The sequence below is a fragment of the Pseudophryne corroboree genome, chromosome 4, assembly GCF_028390025.1.
Source record: "Pseudophryne corroboree isolate aPseCor3 chromosome 4, aPseCor3.hap2, whole genome shotgun sequence".
Lineage (NCBI taxonomy): Eukaryota > Metazoa > Chordata > Amphibia > Anura > Myobatrachidae > Pseudophryne > Pseudophryne corroboree.
This window is the reverse complement of record NC_086447.1, coordinates 88,209,877-88,227,936: the sequence shown is the minus strand read 5'-3', so window position 1 is coordinate 88,227,936 and position 18,060 is coordinate 88,209,877. Positions and strand designations below refer to the sequence as shown.

At 46.1% G+C, this 18,060-nt stretch overlaps 1 protein-coding gene across 2 annotated transcripts in view; it reads left to right on the top strand.

Moving 5' to 3' along the window:
• The window catches only part of TNFRSF21 (TNF receptor superfamily member 21), a 162,668-nt gene extending 150,194 nt beyond the window's left edge, over positions 1-12,474 (top strand). For both annotated transcript variants that reach the window (XM_063915241.1, XM_063915242.1), the window contains 2 exons: positions 7,299-7,521; positions 12,210-12,474. In XM_063915241.1, coding sequence (XP_063771311.1) covers positions 7,299-7,521; positions 12,210-12,439 — 453 coding nt within the window. In that variant the 3' untranslated portion in view covers positions 12,440-12,474. The remainder of the gene's footprint in view (positions 1-7,298; positions 7,522-12,209) is intronic.
• The last annotated feature ends 5,586 nt before the right edge of the window (positions 12,475-18,060 follow it).

Here is an 18,060-nt window from a genome sequence, read left to right as displayed (position 1 = left end):
ACCAGCATACCGGCGCCGGGAGTCCGACCGCCGGCATACCGACAGCGTGGCGAGCGCAAAGGAGCCCCTTGCGGGCACGCTGCGGGCACGGTGGCGCTCTACGCGCGCCACACTATTTTATTCTCCCTCCAGGGGGGTCGTGGACCCCCACGAGGGAGAATAGTTGTCGGTATGCCGGGTGTCGGGATTCCGGCGCCGGTATACTGTGCGCCGGGATCCCGACATTCGGCATACAGAAGACCACCCGCACAGAGGAGTCTGGCTCTGTCCTCTCCATCATTACCAGTGGGTATGAGGCTGTTCTTGCCAGGTGCATTCATAATGTATTGTATTGTTCAGCCTCACAGTCTCCTGTATTAGATCAGGTACTGAGTCACTGTACAATTCAGTCCCTAATTACATTTCCCCCGGCAGTCTGAGCGCAGATGAATAACCTATTGTGCCATCTCTGCTCACTTCACGTGCAGGAAAGTCTCTTACCTTGGATCTAATTGTAAGATTAGTGCTGAGGGTAGAGAAACGTGAACATTAATCTGGAATGAAGCACTTCAATGTCATTTATACTCTGCAGTTGATCCTTTTGCTGGTGAGGACATCTGCAATGGATCGGTGGTAACACACAGGGCTGCTGAGCATTAGGGGGGTACATATTGTGTGAGGACACCTGTGATCTGGTGGTGGTTACATCCAGGATCGGTCTTGGGGGTGCTGAGGGGAGAATACATATTGTGTGACTGCTAGCATCTGCCAGTGAGGGAACTACTGCACAGCAAGAGCTTACTATTTAGTGCAGGGGTGAGGAACCTTTTTTCTACCAAGGGCCATATGGATATTTATAAAATCCTTTGGTGGCCATACAAAAATTTGCAACTTAAAAATTACCCTGTTCCCCAGTAGGTCTGCCCCTTAGAGGTACTGAGTGCGCAAGCCAGAGTCGCGCGTGGCAAAAAATGGGTGTGGCCAATTAAAATGGGACATGATACACATATGCCCCTAATAGTGCAGTGCCAGATCCACAATTGCCCCCACAGTGCCAGATCCACAATTGCCCCCACAGTGCCAGATCCACAATTGCCCCCACAGTGCCAGATCCACAATTGCCCCCACAGTGCCAGATCCACAATTGCCCCCACAGTGCCAGGTATACAAATGCCCCCACAGTGCCAGATACACAAATGCCCCCACAGTGCCCCCCCACCCCACTGTGCTGCTTACCGCTGCTGCTGCATCCTGGACAGGGAGGAAAGCGCGGCTATGTCGGGCGGCGTGTAGGACCTCGGAGCCCGCGGACCGGCAGCTCCTGATTGGCTGCTGGTCCACGAGCTCTGATTGGCTCACGAACCGGCGGCTGGTTTGAGATCTTACCTGCCGCTGCTGCCGGACATGTAGCTGCGCTCTTCTCTCTGCCCTGACAGCTGAGACACGCCGGCAGCGTGTCTCACTGACACAAGCTGGTGGGCTAGAACAAACGGCTATACGGCCCGCGGGCTGGAGGTTCCCCACCCCTGATTTAGAGGGTAAAGGGACACGATGATAGTCTGGATTTCGGGACAGCAGGGATTGTGTACCAGTGTGAGTAGTATAGGTGAGAGGTTGTCTGGTCTCTAGGTCAACCACACTTAGGTCGACATGCATTAGGTCGACCACTATTTGGTTGACATGCATTAGGTCAACATGGTTACTAGGTCGACATGTTCTAGGTCTACATGACGAAAGGTCGAAATTAGTTTTTCACAATTTTTATTTCATTTTTTTTAAACTTTTTCATACTTTACAATCCACGTGGACTACAATTGGGAACAGTAAGAAAAGCTAACCTTGCTCATGTCGACCTAATGTTTGTGTCGACCTATTTTAGGTGTCGACTTAGTTACTGTTGACCAATAGTGGTCGACCTAGACACTGTCAACTAAGTGTGGTCGACCCTTTGATCCACACCCAGTGAGAGTTAGGTATGCTCTAATAACATCCCTCCCAGCTAGGGTTGGACAACTGGAGAGAGAACAATGACTTTTTGGATCAGTAAAGACTGTTATTGGTAAATCAATGTGGTGAAATTATGTACGGGACTTTTTTTTTTTTTCTTCAAATCGCTCTGTTGATTGGAAATTGGACCAAGATGGTTCCCTATCTATCAATATTCATGATATATTTATACCCGATGTCCATCCCAGCTGTCTCCATTTAGGTAGGACAATACCAGTTTGCAATGGGCAGTTTCCGGACTACTTTGTCCGGTATGAATTGTCGACCATGTTAAGATCGACAGTCATTAGGTTGACCACTATTTGTCAACATTGACATGGTCGACACATGAAAATGGTCAACACATGAAAAGGTCGACATGGATTTTTGAACTATTTTTGGTGTCATTTTTTCCGTAACATGCCCAGGACCCTAATTAGTGTACTGTGTCCCCTTGCATGGCACGCTTCGCTTGCCATGCTGCAGGCAAGGTGCCTTGCTCCGCTACCTTCGGCACAGGTTACTATTCCTAATCGTAGTCCACATGGATCGTAAAGTATGAAAAAGTAAAAAATCTATATAAAAAAAAAAAGTAATGTCGACCTTTTCATGTGTCGTCAATGTCGACCAATAGTTGTCGACCTAATGACTGTCGACCTTAACATGGTCGACCATCCAAACGGATACCACTTTGTCCCATAGTGGGAAAGTTGTGTGGAACGTCCTGTCCACAGCTGCTTTGTGTACGTGGGTGTTTGGAGGGGATAATGGGGATGTGTCTACACACCCATTGTGTGCTGTGGGCATGCCCTGTCCCAATCCACAGAAACATTGGGAGGTATGTGATAATGAGGTGGGTTATCAGAAAGCCCCTATGGTTTTATGAGCAGTAAATTGAGGATAATTTTCCTGACTTGCAAACTGACCCTAATGTCCTAGAAACATAGAATTTGACGGCAGATAAGAACCACTTGGCCCATCTGGTCTGCCCCTTTTTTATCCTTTTAGGTAATCTCACTCCTTTTTGAACCTTATTTCTTTGTTAGGATACCCAGGTTATAACGACTTTTCCTGGAAGTACCAAGGTGTCGGGGCAGAGTAAGTAACGGTGGTTCCCCATGAGTCGGGCAGAGTCAGTATCTGCGCTGTAAGGAGGGCACACACAGGTGGTATATACGGATGCTTTCCTTTCTCAGTTGGCTATTGCTTTCACAAGCCATTTAGATGGCTGGTATATTTTTCCCTGATGCTGTTATACGCTCTTTAAACGTACGTCGCATGTTGTGAACTAAAACGTTCCCAGAGTTAGTTTCATATACAATATATGCCAATCGCCATGCAAAATATCAAAATTGGAGATGGTCAGGTGGGGAGCACTAGTCCACTTGACATGGAATGACCCAAATAAAAAAATAGAGTGGTTTGTTATAACATCAGTCTCGTTCCATGGGATACTGTTATTAGGTCGACAGGCATTAGGTCGACCACTATTAGTCGACATGCATAAAGGATGACAGGAGTTTTTTCCCCTTTTTTGTATTTTAATTTTTTTGAACTATGTCATTCTTTATGATCCACGTGGACTACGATTGGGAATAGTAACCTATGCCGAGCGCAGCGGTAGCAGAGCGAGGCACCTTCGCTCGCCATGCGAGGGGACACGGTGCACTAATTGGGGTACCCCGTCACTTTACGAAGAAAACGGCACCAAAAAAAAACCTCATGTCAAACCTTTTCCATGTTGACCTTGGTCATGTTGACCTAATGACCATGTCGACCTAATGCATGTCGACCAATAGTGGTCGACCTAATGACCCATACCCCGTTCCATTATGTTCTGGAATTCAAATGGTGCATTTAACATTTTAGAAAGGTTGTATATAATGCAGGTTGCACTGTATGTAGGAACTTTTGTTTCACATGTAGCGTCATTGTACTCTCATTATTATTATCATCCTCTGTTATTATTAAGGCCCCACTAAGTTTTCCGCAGGCCATATAAAGAATATACATAGTAACAGTGTAACTTGCCATATAATAAGTATAATGTAAAAGTGACATATATAGGAACAGCATACAATAATAAAAATGACAGATGTGGGGTGAGGACTCGGAGTGAGGGTAAGGCACCTCAGCAGCTTGGGTTCAGTATGATTTACCGGTGGCCGGCCATCAGTATACCGACAGTGGCATCCCGGGCACCACCGGTATGCCTGCAGCGGGGCGAGCGCAAAGAGTACCCTTGCAGGCTCGCTACGCTCGCCACAGGTTCTATTCCCACTCTATGGGTGTCATGGATACCCACGAATGGGAATAGTCCTGTTGTGTCGCATTGCCAGCTGTCGGGATTCCGACGTCAGTAATGCCAGGATCCCGACAGCCAGCAAATTAATACCTGCAGTTTGTATGGTGAGAGGAGGCAGTTCGGCACCCAGTGAGCCCATACACAGGGAAAGGGTAAGCACACAGTATCGGAGTCACTGAACAGACTTGTAAACTAAAGACTAGGAACGCACAGGTGACATGGATAGTGCTCAGGGAGGAACAAGAAGACGAAGGGCCCTGCCCATTAGAGCTTACATAGGGAGTCATTCCGACCCGATCGCACGCTGCATTTGTTCACAGCGGTGCGATCGGTTCAGAACTGCGCATTCGCCGGCGCCCCCGTGCGCTGGCGCATGACAGGCGGCCGAAGGCCGTCTTTGCCTAGCGATTGCCTCTGTCTGATTGACAGGCAGAGGCGGTCGCTGGGAGGGAGGGGGCTGTACAGCGGCGTTAAGCCACCATTTAGGGGGTGCGGTCCGGCCAACGCAGGTGTGGCCGAACAGTTGGGGGGGAGGGGGGCGCGGTGGCTGCATGACATCACACGCAGCCGCTGCGACCCAGGCAGCGAAGAGGTTCTCCTGGCCAGGCGCAGGAGCTGCGCTGGCTGGGAGGTACTCCTCAAATGCAAAAGCATCGCCGCTGTGGGGGGGAGGGGAGGGAGGCCTGACATGTGGGGCGGACTAGCCCTGTGCTGGGCGTCCCCCCGCATGTTTGAGTGCCTGATCATAGCTGTGCTGAATTTAGCACAGCTACGCTCAACTCGGAATAGGTGAGTAGTTGGAGGTGAGCTGGGAAGAAGAGCTGGTTAAGGGCAGATTGGTAAGTGGAGATAGAGAAGCAGGGCTGAGTGGGCTGCGTGCACAACATGGACACCCAGGAGTTGCCTGATCTGAAATAATATGTGGTTGCAGTCCTGTGCTGTGATTGGCTATAGGTTGTTCTAGCCCTACCTACTGTACCTTCCGAGGTAATAAAGATAACAGGGCTCAGGCCCTAGACAAAGTCACCAAACAAGACTGGTACTTGCTGAAAACGTTAAGGGTTTGTAGACAGGGCTGTTTATTTATTAAGTTTCTTAGTGAACCATATTCCATTGTGCTTTACAGTTGGAACAACAATAATAAAACAAAACTGGTTAACAACAGACAGAGCTAGAGGTAGGAAGGCCCTGCTCACAAGCTTATAATCTATAGGGAAATAGGCATTGATACACAAGGATAAGGTGCTATCTATTGCATAATGGTCCTGCCAGATTGCAAAGGTTCTTAATGTGCTGTATAATATAATCACCCGGCAATGTTGGCCAAGGGTCTGGAGGATGTGAAAGTGAAGAAAGAGACAAAATACGTGAGGTTATGTGTCTACTGTACAGAGGAGATGAATCAAATAGGGAGGCATTGAAGGTTATGTGGGTGGGTTCACAAAACGTTTGAAGGTTTAGAGACTAGAGGTGAGTCTTATTGTGCGTGGGAGGGCATTCCACAGTGTGGGTGCTGCCCCGAAAAAGTCCTGTCATTTTGAGTGGGAGCAAGTAATGCGCAGGCCCATCACTCCCATCACGGCCGTCGCCAGGGAGCGACAGAACTAACGAAGAAGGTGATCGCACCCACGACCGCAAGAAGATTGACAGGAAGAGTCCGGCCGCGTCAACTGACCGTTTTCAGGGAGTGTACGTCCGAACGCAGGCGTGCCCAGCCGTTACAAGGGAGGGATCCTGACGTCCGCTCCATCCTGGATGATAGAAGCGGGTGAGTAAGTCTTGAGCTGTGCAGAGACTGCACAAACCTTTTGCTTGTGCAGTCTCTGCACAGCCGATCGCAGCCCTGCAAAGCCCTAACCCCCTCCCCTGTAGGCGGCGATTACCTGGACGCAGCAGTGAAAAAAATAGCCTGCTTGCGACCATGTCGGAATGACCCTCTATGTTTGGGAAGACCAGTAAGGAGACTATTGCAGTAATCAATGCGGGAGATAATGAGAGCATGGATCAGAGTTTTTGCTGCGTCTTGTGTAAGATTAGGTCGTATTTTGGATATGTTTCTTAGATGTACAGTATGTAACATGATTTTGAGACAGATTGAATGTGGGGAACAAAGGGCAGTTCATATTCCTTTTGATATGTTCACTGTGCATTTTTAAAGCTTATTAAATATGGTTTTAACGCTGATTGACATAGAATTTGTGTTAGTAGTGGACTTGTGTATACACTACAGCATTCAAAGGGCCGGATTCAAATATTCCTCCCTCCCCCTATTGTACCTGCCGGCGGTATTCTAATGTTACTGCCAACGGGCGCAACAACTTCATTTCAGCTCGCTTCCCCCGGAGAGCTGAAATGCGTATAAAGAGACCCGTTTGGGTGCCTATTACTTTAGTCGGGTTTATGCGCTCGATGCGCCTAAACCAGACTGTAATATGCGAGATCAGCGTGATAACGGGGCACATTTGAATATCGCCCCTCTATCTCCTGTCACTTTAGATGGGAGATAGCAGGTGCGATATGATTTGAATCCGGCCCAAAGTGTCTGTAATCCAATATCACATGTTGGCCAGTCCCTTCCCATTGTAGTGTTCTGTGCTACCATACATAGAGATAGATGTTCTCTGCTTTGGAGGGAGATAAAGTGGGAGAGAGAAAGTACCAACCAATCAGCTCCTAACTGTCATGTTACATGCTGTGTTTGAAAATTGACAGGAGTTGATTGGTTGGTAGTTTCTCTTCCACTTTTATCACTCTCCAAGGCTTTAGTACATCTGCCCTATACAGTCCAAAGGGGGACCAAGATAATTTTGCCCTGGAGACCTGAAAGTCCTAGTTTCAGCAGTGTCTCCCTCTGTTGGCTCTGATGTATAGATCTCTATTGATAAGCATTTCCTTCTGACCGGAAATGTATTACAACCTCTGCCTTATGCATAGTCGTTTAGTGCTTTGTGTTTCTGTGGATGTTTGCATGCTGAGTGTATTAGTTTAGCACACTTCATGTTGTTATCTCCTCCCATGTCTTTGACAGATAGAAGACGAAAAGCTCACTCTTCAAGTGAATCCTAACCCACCGATCCCAACTCAGGATCCTAGTCTCAAGGCTCCTGACCCTGCCGTCCTGACGGTAGAGCCATCTCCTCTGGACAAGAATAAAGGGTTCTTTGCCGATGAATCAGAACCTCTGCTGCGCTGTGACTCTACATCCAGCGGCTCCTCTGCGCTCAGCAGAACGGGCTCATTTATAACCAAAGGTAACTAAAAGTAATTCTCTTTACTACAGTCAGCAATGACATAAAAGAATGGAGTGTATTTCGGTAACGTAAATCACAGTGGTAGGCTAGAAGAAGAATCTTGGTACTTGCCGTTTCTCCTCTGTTTCCTCAGGCTGCTATAATGATTTCTAATGCCACACAGCGTCATTGACTGCTATGGCAGCCACAGTCACGTGGCAGATAGGCTTTGGCAGAGCTTAGTCTGCCTGTGAAATACTCCCTCTCTCCCTCTGCCTTTTCATGACCTGCGAGTCTGTTTATGCAGACTGACAGCCGTAATCTAACTTCCAGAGAGATTTCGAAAAGGACACAATGATTTGATGGAGGACAAAAGTGGCTATCTGTAGATAACTTGTAGTTTAAAAATATATATCTGTATCTGAGTTTTAAATGCATCTTATATATAATTGACTTTAACAGATATTAAATGGGTTCCTGATGTGCTTTGAAGCAAAATCATTTAATTGAGTGAGAGATCATTTACCACAAGTATTTCCTTATTTACTATACAGTTTCCATAGTATTGTGCAAGTCACAGAACGAAGACAGCAAATCCCAGTCCTACAGTCCTTTCCCCTGTTTACTAGGCCTGGCTGCATGTTTCTGCATCGGCAGATAGTATAAGCTTGGAATGGACAGTATGTACCATTCTTCTTGAAGATAATGACCCTTATTAGTCTGTGGTTTTTGTTTGTCACCAGTAAAATACAGATCTACCAGTCTATTTTTTTTTTTTTTTTCAGTTTCATCCTTTTGAATAAATTGCCACGCCACAAATTCTTCTGAAATGCACAATACACAGCGTTTTTAGATGGTGGCTGCTCGCTCCTCTTTGGGGGTACTTTAGTAGTTTTTTTTTCTTTTTTCCTCTCTGCTTTTGATCCTAAATGTAACAACTATTTGAGATATTTTATCTTGTGAGATTTATGAAAGATAGGAGAGAGATAAATTTCTAACCAATCGGCTTGTAACTGCCATGTTACAGGCTGCATTTGAAGGACTAATGCTGTTTAGTGTACAGATGTGTCCACTCTCATCTAGCCTCCTGACACGTTAAACAGCCCTACTAGTCACGCCATGCTCTGGCGTGAATCGTTAGCACTGAGTGCTGTTTTGTGCAAATTGTTCCATTAAAATGTGTCCTATTTGCAGATCGATGTGCGTAGGACGCACAAGCAGCTTATGCTGATTAAAATTATATGCGACATGCCTATATTTTTTGTTTAGCCGTTCCTGTATCTGCATATAAAATGCTACGTTACAGTGTTTTCCTAGAAAGCAGCCACTGACATTGTAATGTAGCATTTTGTATGCAGATACAGAATTTATTTGGCATTTCTGACAAGCTGCATGAGCAGATTTATTAGTATTTATTATTATTATTAGGGTTATTATCATTCCCTATTTATTACTACTTAATTATTGGAATTTCTTTTTGAATGGGAGCAGCAGTTAATTAAATATCTTGGGAAATGCTTTGTAGAGCAGAGAAAATTGATAAAAGCTGGTTGGGTCTTTACCGAGCAGTAGTTGCCGGCCAGAGGCACAGCGTCTGTCAGCCAGAGAGCTACAGTACACCGCTTTTCAAATGTAGTCATTTGCCAGCTTCCCTTGCAATGAATGGGAGCGCTGTAAATTAATCTGAAGACCACTCTGTTCCCAAAACAGGTAGAATAGCAAAGATTTGAGAGGCCGTGAAATGTAGGGCATCTATTCATAAGGCTATTATTTTATAGGGTGCTAGACCGAGTCTGCAGCACCGTACACAGCAGGATGACAGTACACAGAGTACCAGAGTAATCCTATGAACAGAGAGCTGTGGTTAAAACTACTGTATGTAACAAATCATGCAAAATAAAGACATGCAGGAGAACCGTGAGCACACATGGAGAATTGTAACTGCATGGTTGCGATTAGCAGAACAAGTCACACAGCATACAGAAACAATTCTGCATAAGACAAGACAGGAACAAACAACGAGGACAGAGAATGGAAAAGGCATCAGGCAAGGGCCCTGCCGGTGACCTTCTAGAAGCAGTGGATGGTGTGAGACCATAGGAGCGAAAGGGAGATTGATCTTAGTGGTCCAGCAGTTAGCAGAGGAGGTGGAGGCTAAACAACTGAAGTGGCAGGAGAGAGGGCTTTAGTAGGTAAGAACAGGGGAGATGGGGAAAAACGGGGCAGGGAAGCAGGATAACAGGGAGGACAGGAATAATATATAATATATACTTTATTTGTCATTAACAAGACAGCAACGTGATGTCAATGAAATACAATAGGAACAATTCGTGTAAAGGAAATAAACAATAAAAACCATACTTCAGTTATGCAAAAATTTAACACTGATTTAGCACTGAGCCTAGTGATCATTTAACATCCGAACAGCTGTTGGAAAGAAACTGTTCGACATACGAGGGGACAGAATGGAGTGGCAGGAATAACAGTTGGTATAGTGCACTAGAGGTACGTGGTACAGTAACACAGATTAATAACAGTGATGCGGATGAATAATGAAAGTGAAAACCCTGAGAAACAAAGGAAACAAGGTTTGCAGGTGGCTGATAAATCAGCAGTGATCTTACCCAAGCTCACAGCTGTGTAGGGGTCCTAGAGGAGAGCTGTGCCATCTAATCTAAGATCCCAGGGGATAAGCTGTACCATCTAAGCCAGGGTCCCAAGGGAGAGCTGTACCATCTAAGCCAGGGTCCCAAGGGAGAGCTGTACCATCTAAGCCAGGGTTCCAGAGGAGAGCTGTACCATCTAAGCCAGGGGAGAGCTGTGTACCATCTAAGCCAGGGTCCCAGGGGAGAGCTGTACCATCTAAGCCAGGGTTCCAGAGGAGAGCTGTACCATCTAAGCCAGGGTCCCAGGGGAGAGCTGTACCATCTAATCTAAGATCCCAGGGGATAAGCTGTACCATCTAAGCCAGGGTCCCAGGGGAGAGCTGTACCATCTAAGCCAGGGTCCCAGGGAAGAGCTGTACCATCTAATACAAGATCCTAGGGGAGAGCTGTCCAATTTAAACAAGGGTATTAGGAGAGCTGTACCATCTAAGCCAGGGGAGAGCTGTACCGTCTAAGCCAGGGTCCCAGTGGGAGAGCTGTACCGTCTAAGCCAGGGTCCCAGGGGAGAGCTGTACCATCTAAGCAAGGGTCCCAGGGGAATGCTGTACCATCTAATACAAGATCTTAGGGAAGAGCTGTACCATCTAAGCCAGAGGAGAGCTGTACCATCTAAGCCAGGGTCCCAGGGGAGAGCTGTACCATCTAAGCCAGGGTTCCAGAGGAGAGCTGTACCATCTAAGCCAGGGTTCCAGAGGAGAGCTGTACCATCTAAGCCAGGGTCCCAGGGAAGAGCTGTACCATCTAATACAAGATTCTAGGGGAGAGCTGTCCAATTTAAACAAGGCAGGGACGTGCGGTGAGCTAAATGGCTTAGGAGCCACTGGCTAGCACCAGAGCCAGATTTACATGCAATATATGAGCCAAAGGGTGCATCTGGGCATTATACACAGGTGCAGCAGTATAAACTCCTGGAAATTTGGTTAGTGTTAATAAGAGATATGCGGAGAAGATAAGCAGGGGAGGCACTGCCACACCTGCCATAGACTTTTCACTCCAGAGTTTTGGCTATAAAAATTATTAGAATAATGCAAATAAGATATTTCAAACAAATTCTTTGCATTTTCGATATACTTTATACAGTCAAAACGTTGGCACAAACGTTAGTATGGCAGGAAAGGCTCTGCCTCACCTGCCTCACTCCACCGCACGTCACTGAAACAAGGGTATTAGGAGAGAGCAAGGGTCCCAGTGGGAGAGCTGTACCATCTAAGCCAGGGGAGAGCTGTACAGTCTAAGCCAGGGTCCCAGAGGAGAGCTGTACCATCTAAGCCAGGGTCCCAGGGAAGAGCTGTACCATCTAAGCCAGAGGAAAGCTGTACCATCTAAGCCAGGGTCCCATTGGGAGAGCTGTACCATCTAAGTCATGGTCACAGTGGGAGAGCTGTGCCATCTAAGCCAAGGGAGAGCTGTACCATCTAAGCCAGGGTCACAGGGGATAGCTGTACCATCTAAGCCAGGGTCCCAGGGGAAAGCTGTACCATCTAAGCCAGGGTCCCAGAGGAGAGCTGTGCCATCTAATACAAGATCCCCGAGGAGAGCTGTAGCAAGAAAGCAAAGCCCCCTTTAATGTTTCTGAAAGTCAATAACTTTAGAATCAGAGGAGATAAAGAAATAGCTGTAGTGAGTGAGGTGGGGGAGGAGGGTGGGGGCTGTGACACACCCCCTGTACAGGCAGGGTTGTTACACCACTGCCTGCACACACTGTCCTCTACTGTTGGTGACGAGCAGAGTGGGGGCCACAGAAGGATGAATGGACACTCTTACATTGTCATGTGACACGAGACATATGGCTGTTTTACAAGTACAAGTGATGAATATCATTGCTCACTAATATTTGTACTGTTTATTTTAAAAGTGGTGTTACATCCGTCTACCTTCTAATCAGAAAACGTTGTTTGTAGAAGGTCACTGGTGCCCCTGAACGTTGTTTGTAATTCAGGAGATGATTTTGCATGTGTCAGATATTTATGCAGAACAGACGTATTGTAGTCATTGTGCAGTACTGAATTACTGATGTATTTGTTTTTCTTTTTACGGTCGCAGAAAAGAAAGACACAGTGCTGCGCCAGGTTCGCTTAGACCCCTGTGACCTGCAGCCCATCTTTGACGACATGCTTCCCATCCTTAGCCCCGAGGAGCTTCACGTCATCGATGAAATCCCACAGGCGGAGGACAAGCTGGACCGCCTATTTGAGATCGCAGGCGTGAAGAGCCAGGAGGCCAGCCAAAAACTCCTCGACTCTGTCTACAGCCACCTCCCGGACCTGCTGTAGCCTTAGGAATAATATAATAAATAACCTGAGTGTTACCGCTTGCCTTGATTGTCCGAACAAGTGGGTTCACTGTTTCTCCAGGCCAGTCAAAACAAGAAATCACCTCCCACTAAATCTATCCACCCAGCTTCAATACAGGGGCACTGAACGGGATGCCAAGAGTGCTGCAAACACATTATACCTATAGCTGTGTACGGGTGGTCTTCAGTATGCCGACTGTCGGGATCAGGCCGCCGGCATACCATACTACACCCACTGCGTACATATTTTTCCAGTTCACAGGAACTCATAGATGTTGGTGCACTTTCAGAAGAACGTTCATATGAAGATTAGGCACGGCAGTGCTCCGCGGGAGTGACATTTTTTTCTTTGTGGACCTCATTGAAGAATTACTTTTTTTCTTGTTATCTTGAAAGGCATTCCAAACATAATCTGCACCTTCCACAAGTGACAGTAGACCACAAACCATGCCATTCATCACACGGCATAGTACAGCCTGCTGTCGGCACGTCCAGGAGAATGGGCTGGCTTTGTTGGAGATGACGCCGGTCCTCTGTGCTGCTGAGAGACCTAGAATGCTCGCTACCTACCTACCTGCACTGCAACGGCCAGTTTGGCTTCTTGGAATGGACTTCCTATTTCTGGACAATTACTGTTTGTGGAGGTGAATTCGCCGCAGTGTAGACTGATCAGGTTCATAAAATGCTGCACTCGCCCATTCATCACCTCATGCTTTTAGAGGGACCCTCATCTCCTGTTTAAGCTCTGTTGAGCAATATAAGCAGGTGTTTATATTGCATTTTAGCACTGCTAAAAGGTTTCATTTGTTTTGAATGGGTTCAGAGAAGAATTGCAGATGCATTATTTTTTGTGAGGTTTTTTTTTATCTTTAAAAGCATAAAACAAAAACAAATGTATTTTTTTTTTAAATGTTTTTTTTTCTTCATATTTAGGGGTCTATTTACTAAGCCTTGTATGGAGATAAAGTGCATGCAGATAAAGTCCCAGCCAATCAGCTCCTCACTGTAATTTTTCAAACGCAGCCTGTGACATGCCAGGTAGTTGCTGATTGGCTGGTACTTTACCTCCATGCACTTTAGCTTGTGACATGCCAGGTAGTTGCTGATTGGCTGGTACTTTATCTCCATGCACTTTAGCTACATCCAAGGCTTAGTAAATAGACCCCCTTAGTCATCTGGACTTCTATTTCTCAGGATGAGAGTACCTGCCATTTTGTTGTTACATTACAACCATGAAACACTAGTCACGACTCAGAGGACACAAACATTTCCTTGCGCGGAACCAGTATTCGTCAGAATACAGCCTCTCGAGTCGCAGGGCTCTAGTGGCATCACTGAGGCATGAGGCACTTTGGGCCTCATTGGCGTCGCTAGCTCCCAGTACATTGCCAGTTTGTGTGGGTCACAAGTATTAATAACTTAACTTTAATTATCGGAGACATTGCGCAGATTTGTAGCTGCAAATGTTATATGTATTACTGGAATGCCACAAAATTTTCTTTTTGTTTTATTGACAACCCACCCCTCCCATCGTGTGGCAGTTTAGGGTTCTCCCACCACCGGAAATCCTTCCCTTCCCCCAGAAACCCATTGTGTTTGCAATTTGGTCGTTTTGAGTGCAGAAGCGTCTATTAACGCTGTGACGCGTCTTGGACTTGTACAATGGGAGTTGGTTGTGAGTAGACCTGCATATTCACTACGTGGTGGTAGTGGGGGGTTATGAGGGGATGGCCAAAATTATTAGAGTTTTTGAGCAAAGTTAGAGACTTGGAAAGAACACAAGCCAATCCGGAAGGCATACGTTATCTTTCATTTATTTCTTAGCACTTATTGCCTCTCATTGAGTAAAAGAATGAGGATAGAATTAATGGGACACTTAAATAAAAAAAAATGTCACTCATAGTCCCCAATTGGACGTTTACTTTGGTTTTCTAAGCTGCTAGAACCAAATTGAATCTTCCTGGTTGCTATGGGTTACAGTATTTATATTGTATCGGTTACTTGTGTACCGATTTTCATAACTATCTGTGTCATTGGTTCAAAAGACTTATCAATGAAATAGAGTGGAGAGAGATAAAGTACCGGCTAATCAACTCCTAACTGGCTGTGTTTGAAAAATGACAGGAGCAGATTGGTACTTTATCTCTCTCCAAGATCAATCTCACTCTAAATTGTAGTTTAAATAATCTATATCTTCTAGCATTCTTATTACAGAGATCTGTTAAGTCTGCTGTGGACTTTGGCTCTGAGAATAGTATGACCTGTTACATGCAGTCATGGAATTATCTGTTGGGAACAATCTTTGTGAGATGTCTCCATTATATTTATTTTTTTACTTAACTTTAACTTTTTTTATTCCTTTTCTTAAAGGGTAGGTCCACTCAAAAATGGTATTGCCTAGTTAAAATCATTATGCCGGACACAACATATTACTGGAATAATTCCTAATGCCTCAAATACTGTAGCTATTGTGCCTGAAATTGCCAAATGAAGACTAGGGTATGGCCCTTGCTGTCATTTGACACATTAGTTTTGTGAATAACTTTCCTTGCCTTCTTTAACAACAAAGGTAACCATGGAAACAATTTCCCAGTCAGCAGGTTTGAGTCTTCAACAGACCATTTCAGGCAAGTGTATTTGTAAGTAAGTTGTACCCAGCATTATTTTAACTAAGCAAAAAAACATATAAATGGATTTACCCTGTAATGTATCTCCTATATTTTGGTGCTTTGAAACGTTCTCAAAAAAAAGTCTGACTAGATTGAAATTGCCTTCAAGTGTTCTAATTTATTTCTAGATGTTTCTTAGTGGACAATGCTTCTATATGTTCACGTCCTGAAAACAAAATATTTCAACGTACTTATCTAATCTTACTAGTAAGCAATCGGACATGTTAAGCATTAAGCAAATGCGTTTTTTTTTCTTGTTTTCTAAGAAAAAGATTAAAGAAAAAACTATTTATATTTCAGCAGTTGTTCCTGTGGTTTCTTAGTAGTGACGGAGCAGAGAGAAATACCAGCGGAGGTTCTTGCGTGACTCCTGTTGTTGTGTACTGTATGTGTGTTATGTCTGACCGTGACTCTGCTGTGTCTTCAATCATAGTACATTCTGTACGTTGTCACAGAAGAAGCGTGACTGTGCGTTTCACAAACAAAATGCCTTTCTTTTACAGTAGGTCACTTGTTTTTTGTGTGATTTTCTTTTATCAGCAGACCCCGTACAAAATAAAACATGGAAGCCATGACGTACGGTCTCTACTGCTCTGTATCCCGTACATACATTTTTACAAACACATGGATTTTACCAGTGATTCATATTTCTGCCAGAAACGAGCCTGTAATCCATACACTTATGTCAGGCCTGTGTAGGGCTCTACAAGCCGCATTTCTGTCATTCTGTTTGTGCTGCAATACTATACAATGCACTCCGCTTATTGTAACAAATACTGAAGGAGCCAAATAAACATATTCTAACTGTAGTAACAGGCCATAGGCATCCATGAGGGCGTTGTCCCAATTTATTGCACTGTATGATGAGGATACTGTGGTACCCATTATTATGTACTGGGAACCTTAGCACTCATTATCATGTACTGGGAACCTCAGCGCTCATTGTTGTATGCAGTTGGGATCTTGGCACTTAGAATACCGGCGCCGGAATCCTGACCACTGTCACAATGCCGACGCTGGAATTCTGACAGACGGAATCCCAAACGTAAGTATGCTGGGGAGGTTAGGGTTAGGCTGAGGGGGGAGGGGTTAGGCTGCGTGGAAGGTTAGGTTTTGGTTGCAGGGAGAGAAGGTTAGGCTGCGGGGAGGGGAGAGAAGTTTAGGCTGCGGGGAGGGTGGGTTAGGTTTAGGTTGCGGCGGAGGGAGGGTTAGGCTGCGGCGGAGGGAGGGTTAGGCTGCGGAGGAGTGAGGGTTAGGCTGCGAGGTAGGGTTACGCTGTGGGGAGGGTAAGTATTAGGGATACTTCCCTCCATTGCCCCTATTGAAAATTCAAGCAGTTGGGATTGTGACCGCCGGCATCCCGTACCCAACCCCCCATTATTATGTAATAATGTAGGTGTAAATGGGATGCGGTTACGTGACCGGTGGTCAGGTGACTTCCGGTCACAATACAGACGCCAGGATCTCGAAGCCTGAATAGCTCGCAGGTCGGCATGCAAGGTGCCCCAATGGGGCTTTCTTGCGCTTAACCCCCCCTTCCCCCCGCCGGCCATCTAACAGCCAGGATCCCGGCGTCGGTATGGTGACCGCAGGTCGCCCGAACCCAACACGTGTAAATGTCTCAGTGCGTGTGAATGCTAAAATCAGTGTGGAATGGGCATCGATAACCCAAATCAGCTATGTTATGAAACGTTTTGGAGGCCTTTTAGTCAGCATTGTGTTATTTCCCTGACTTTCCATTACTGAGCAGTAATAGTCTGGCAGCAGGCTCTGGGTTCTGATGTTATAGCCTAAGTGAAGTAACTATACTCTGTAAATGGCCTTGGCTGTTCATTTGCATTCAGCGCGTCGGCCAGGCTTTGCCGAGTGACGAATTCCTCTCCTGGTTCCTTACTCGGCTAATATCACCGCTGCCTGTAGAACATAATGTCATCTATCTACTCAAACCATAGAAACCTAGAATGTGACTGCAGATGAGAACCACTTGGCCCATCTAGTCTGCCCCTTTACTGAATGTATTCTACACACAGGGGCTGTTGCAGAGCTGAACGCGTGCGTCTGTGTGCGCAGCATATCCTGCATGTTTTTGCAGAGCCCATTCTCCGGGACCAAGCGCATGCAAGTACGGTTGGTGCAGGATTCTACGCCTTTCAGTCGCATCCACACTTCACAGCAGAGAAAGTGTAACTGTGCTGTGATGGAGTGTTCTTCCATAGGCTAAATAAATATAGTGACTGCAGGCTAAGATGGAGTCAAGTGTTTCCAGGCGGATCATTTGTACCAAGCCTAGGCTGACGTATGTAATGTGACGGCTGGTTACTAGCTTTACAAATAGCGGGTGGAGCTCCGTAATTCAAATAGGGGAGCCACACCAACTGTCACCACAAACACTGCCAAACATGACCGGCCGGGACTCACTGGCAGTTGGTGCTGCTCCCCTATTTGCATTATGGAGATTTGGAGCCACCACTGATGTCGACCATCTAGTGTCGACCTATTGACTTTATCTATGTACTGTCTACCAACCATCTGGATATTGTCCATTTCATACTGGTCTACCCTAACCTCCCTCACCCCACAGCCTGACCCCCCCACCTCACAGCCTAACCCACGCCGGTGGTGCCTAACTGGAACCTCCCCTACCCGCAGCCTAACCCTCCACCACCCCGTGGATTACCAGTTTGGTGTCCCCCGCAGTCCTCATTAGGGTTGTGGAGCCCAGTGTCCATCTGTACAGCACCGTTAGTGTTATTATGTGGGCTGTAGTGCCCAGTGCCCACCTATACAGCACCATTAGTGTTTTCTCCAGCAGGGTCCACAGGATAACAATGGGATATGATGGAGCGACAGCGGATGGACACCAAACGATCAAAAGCTTTCTGGCAGCCCGTCCATATATCCAGCCCACTGGCTCAGGCAAATCCGTTTTTTG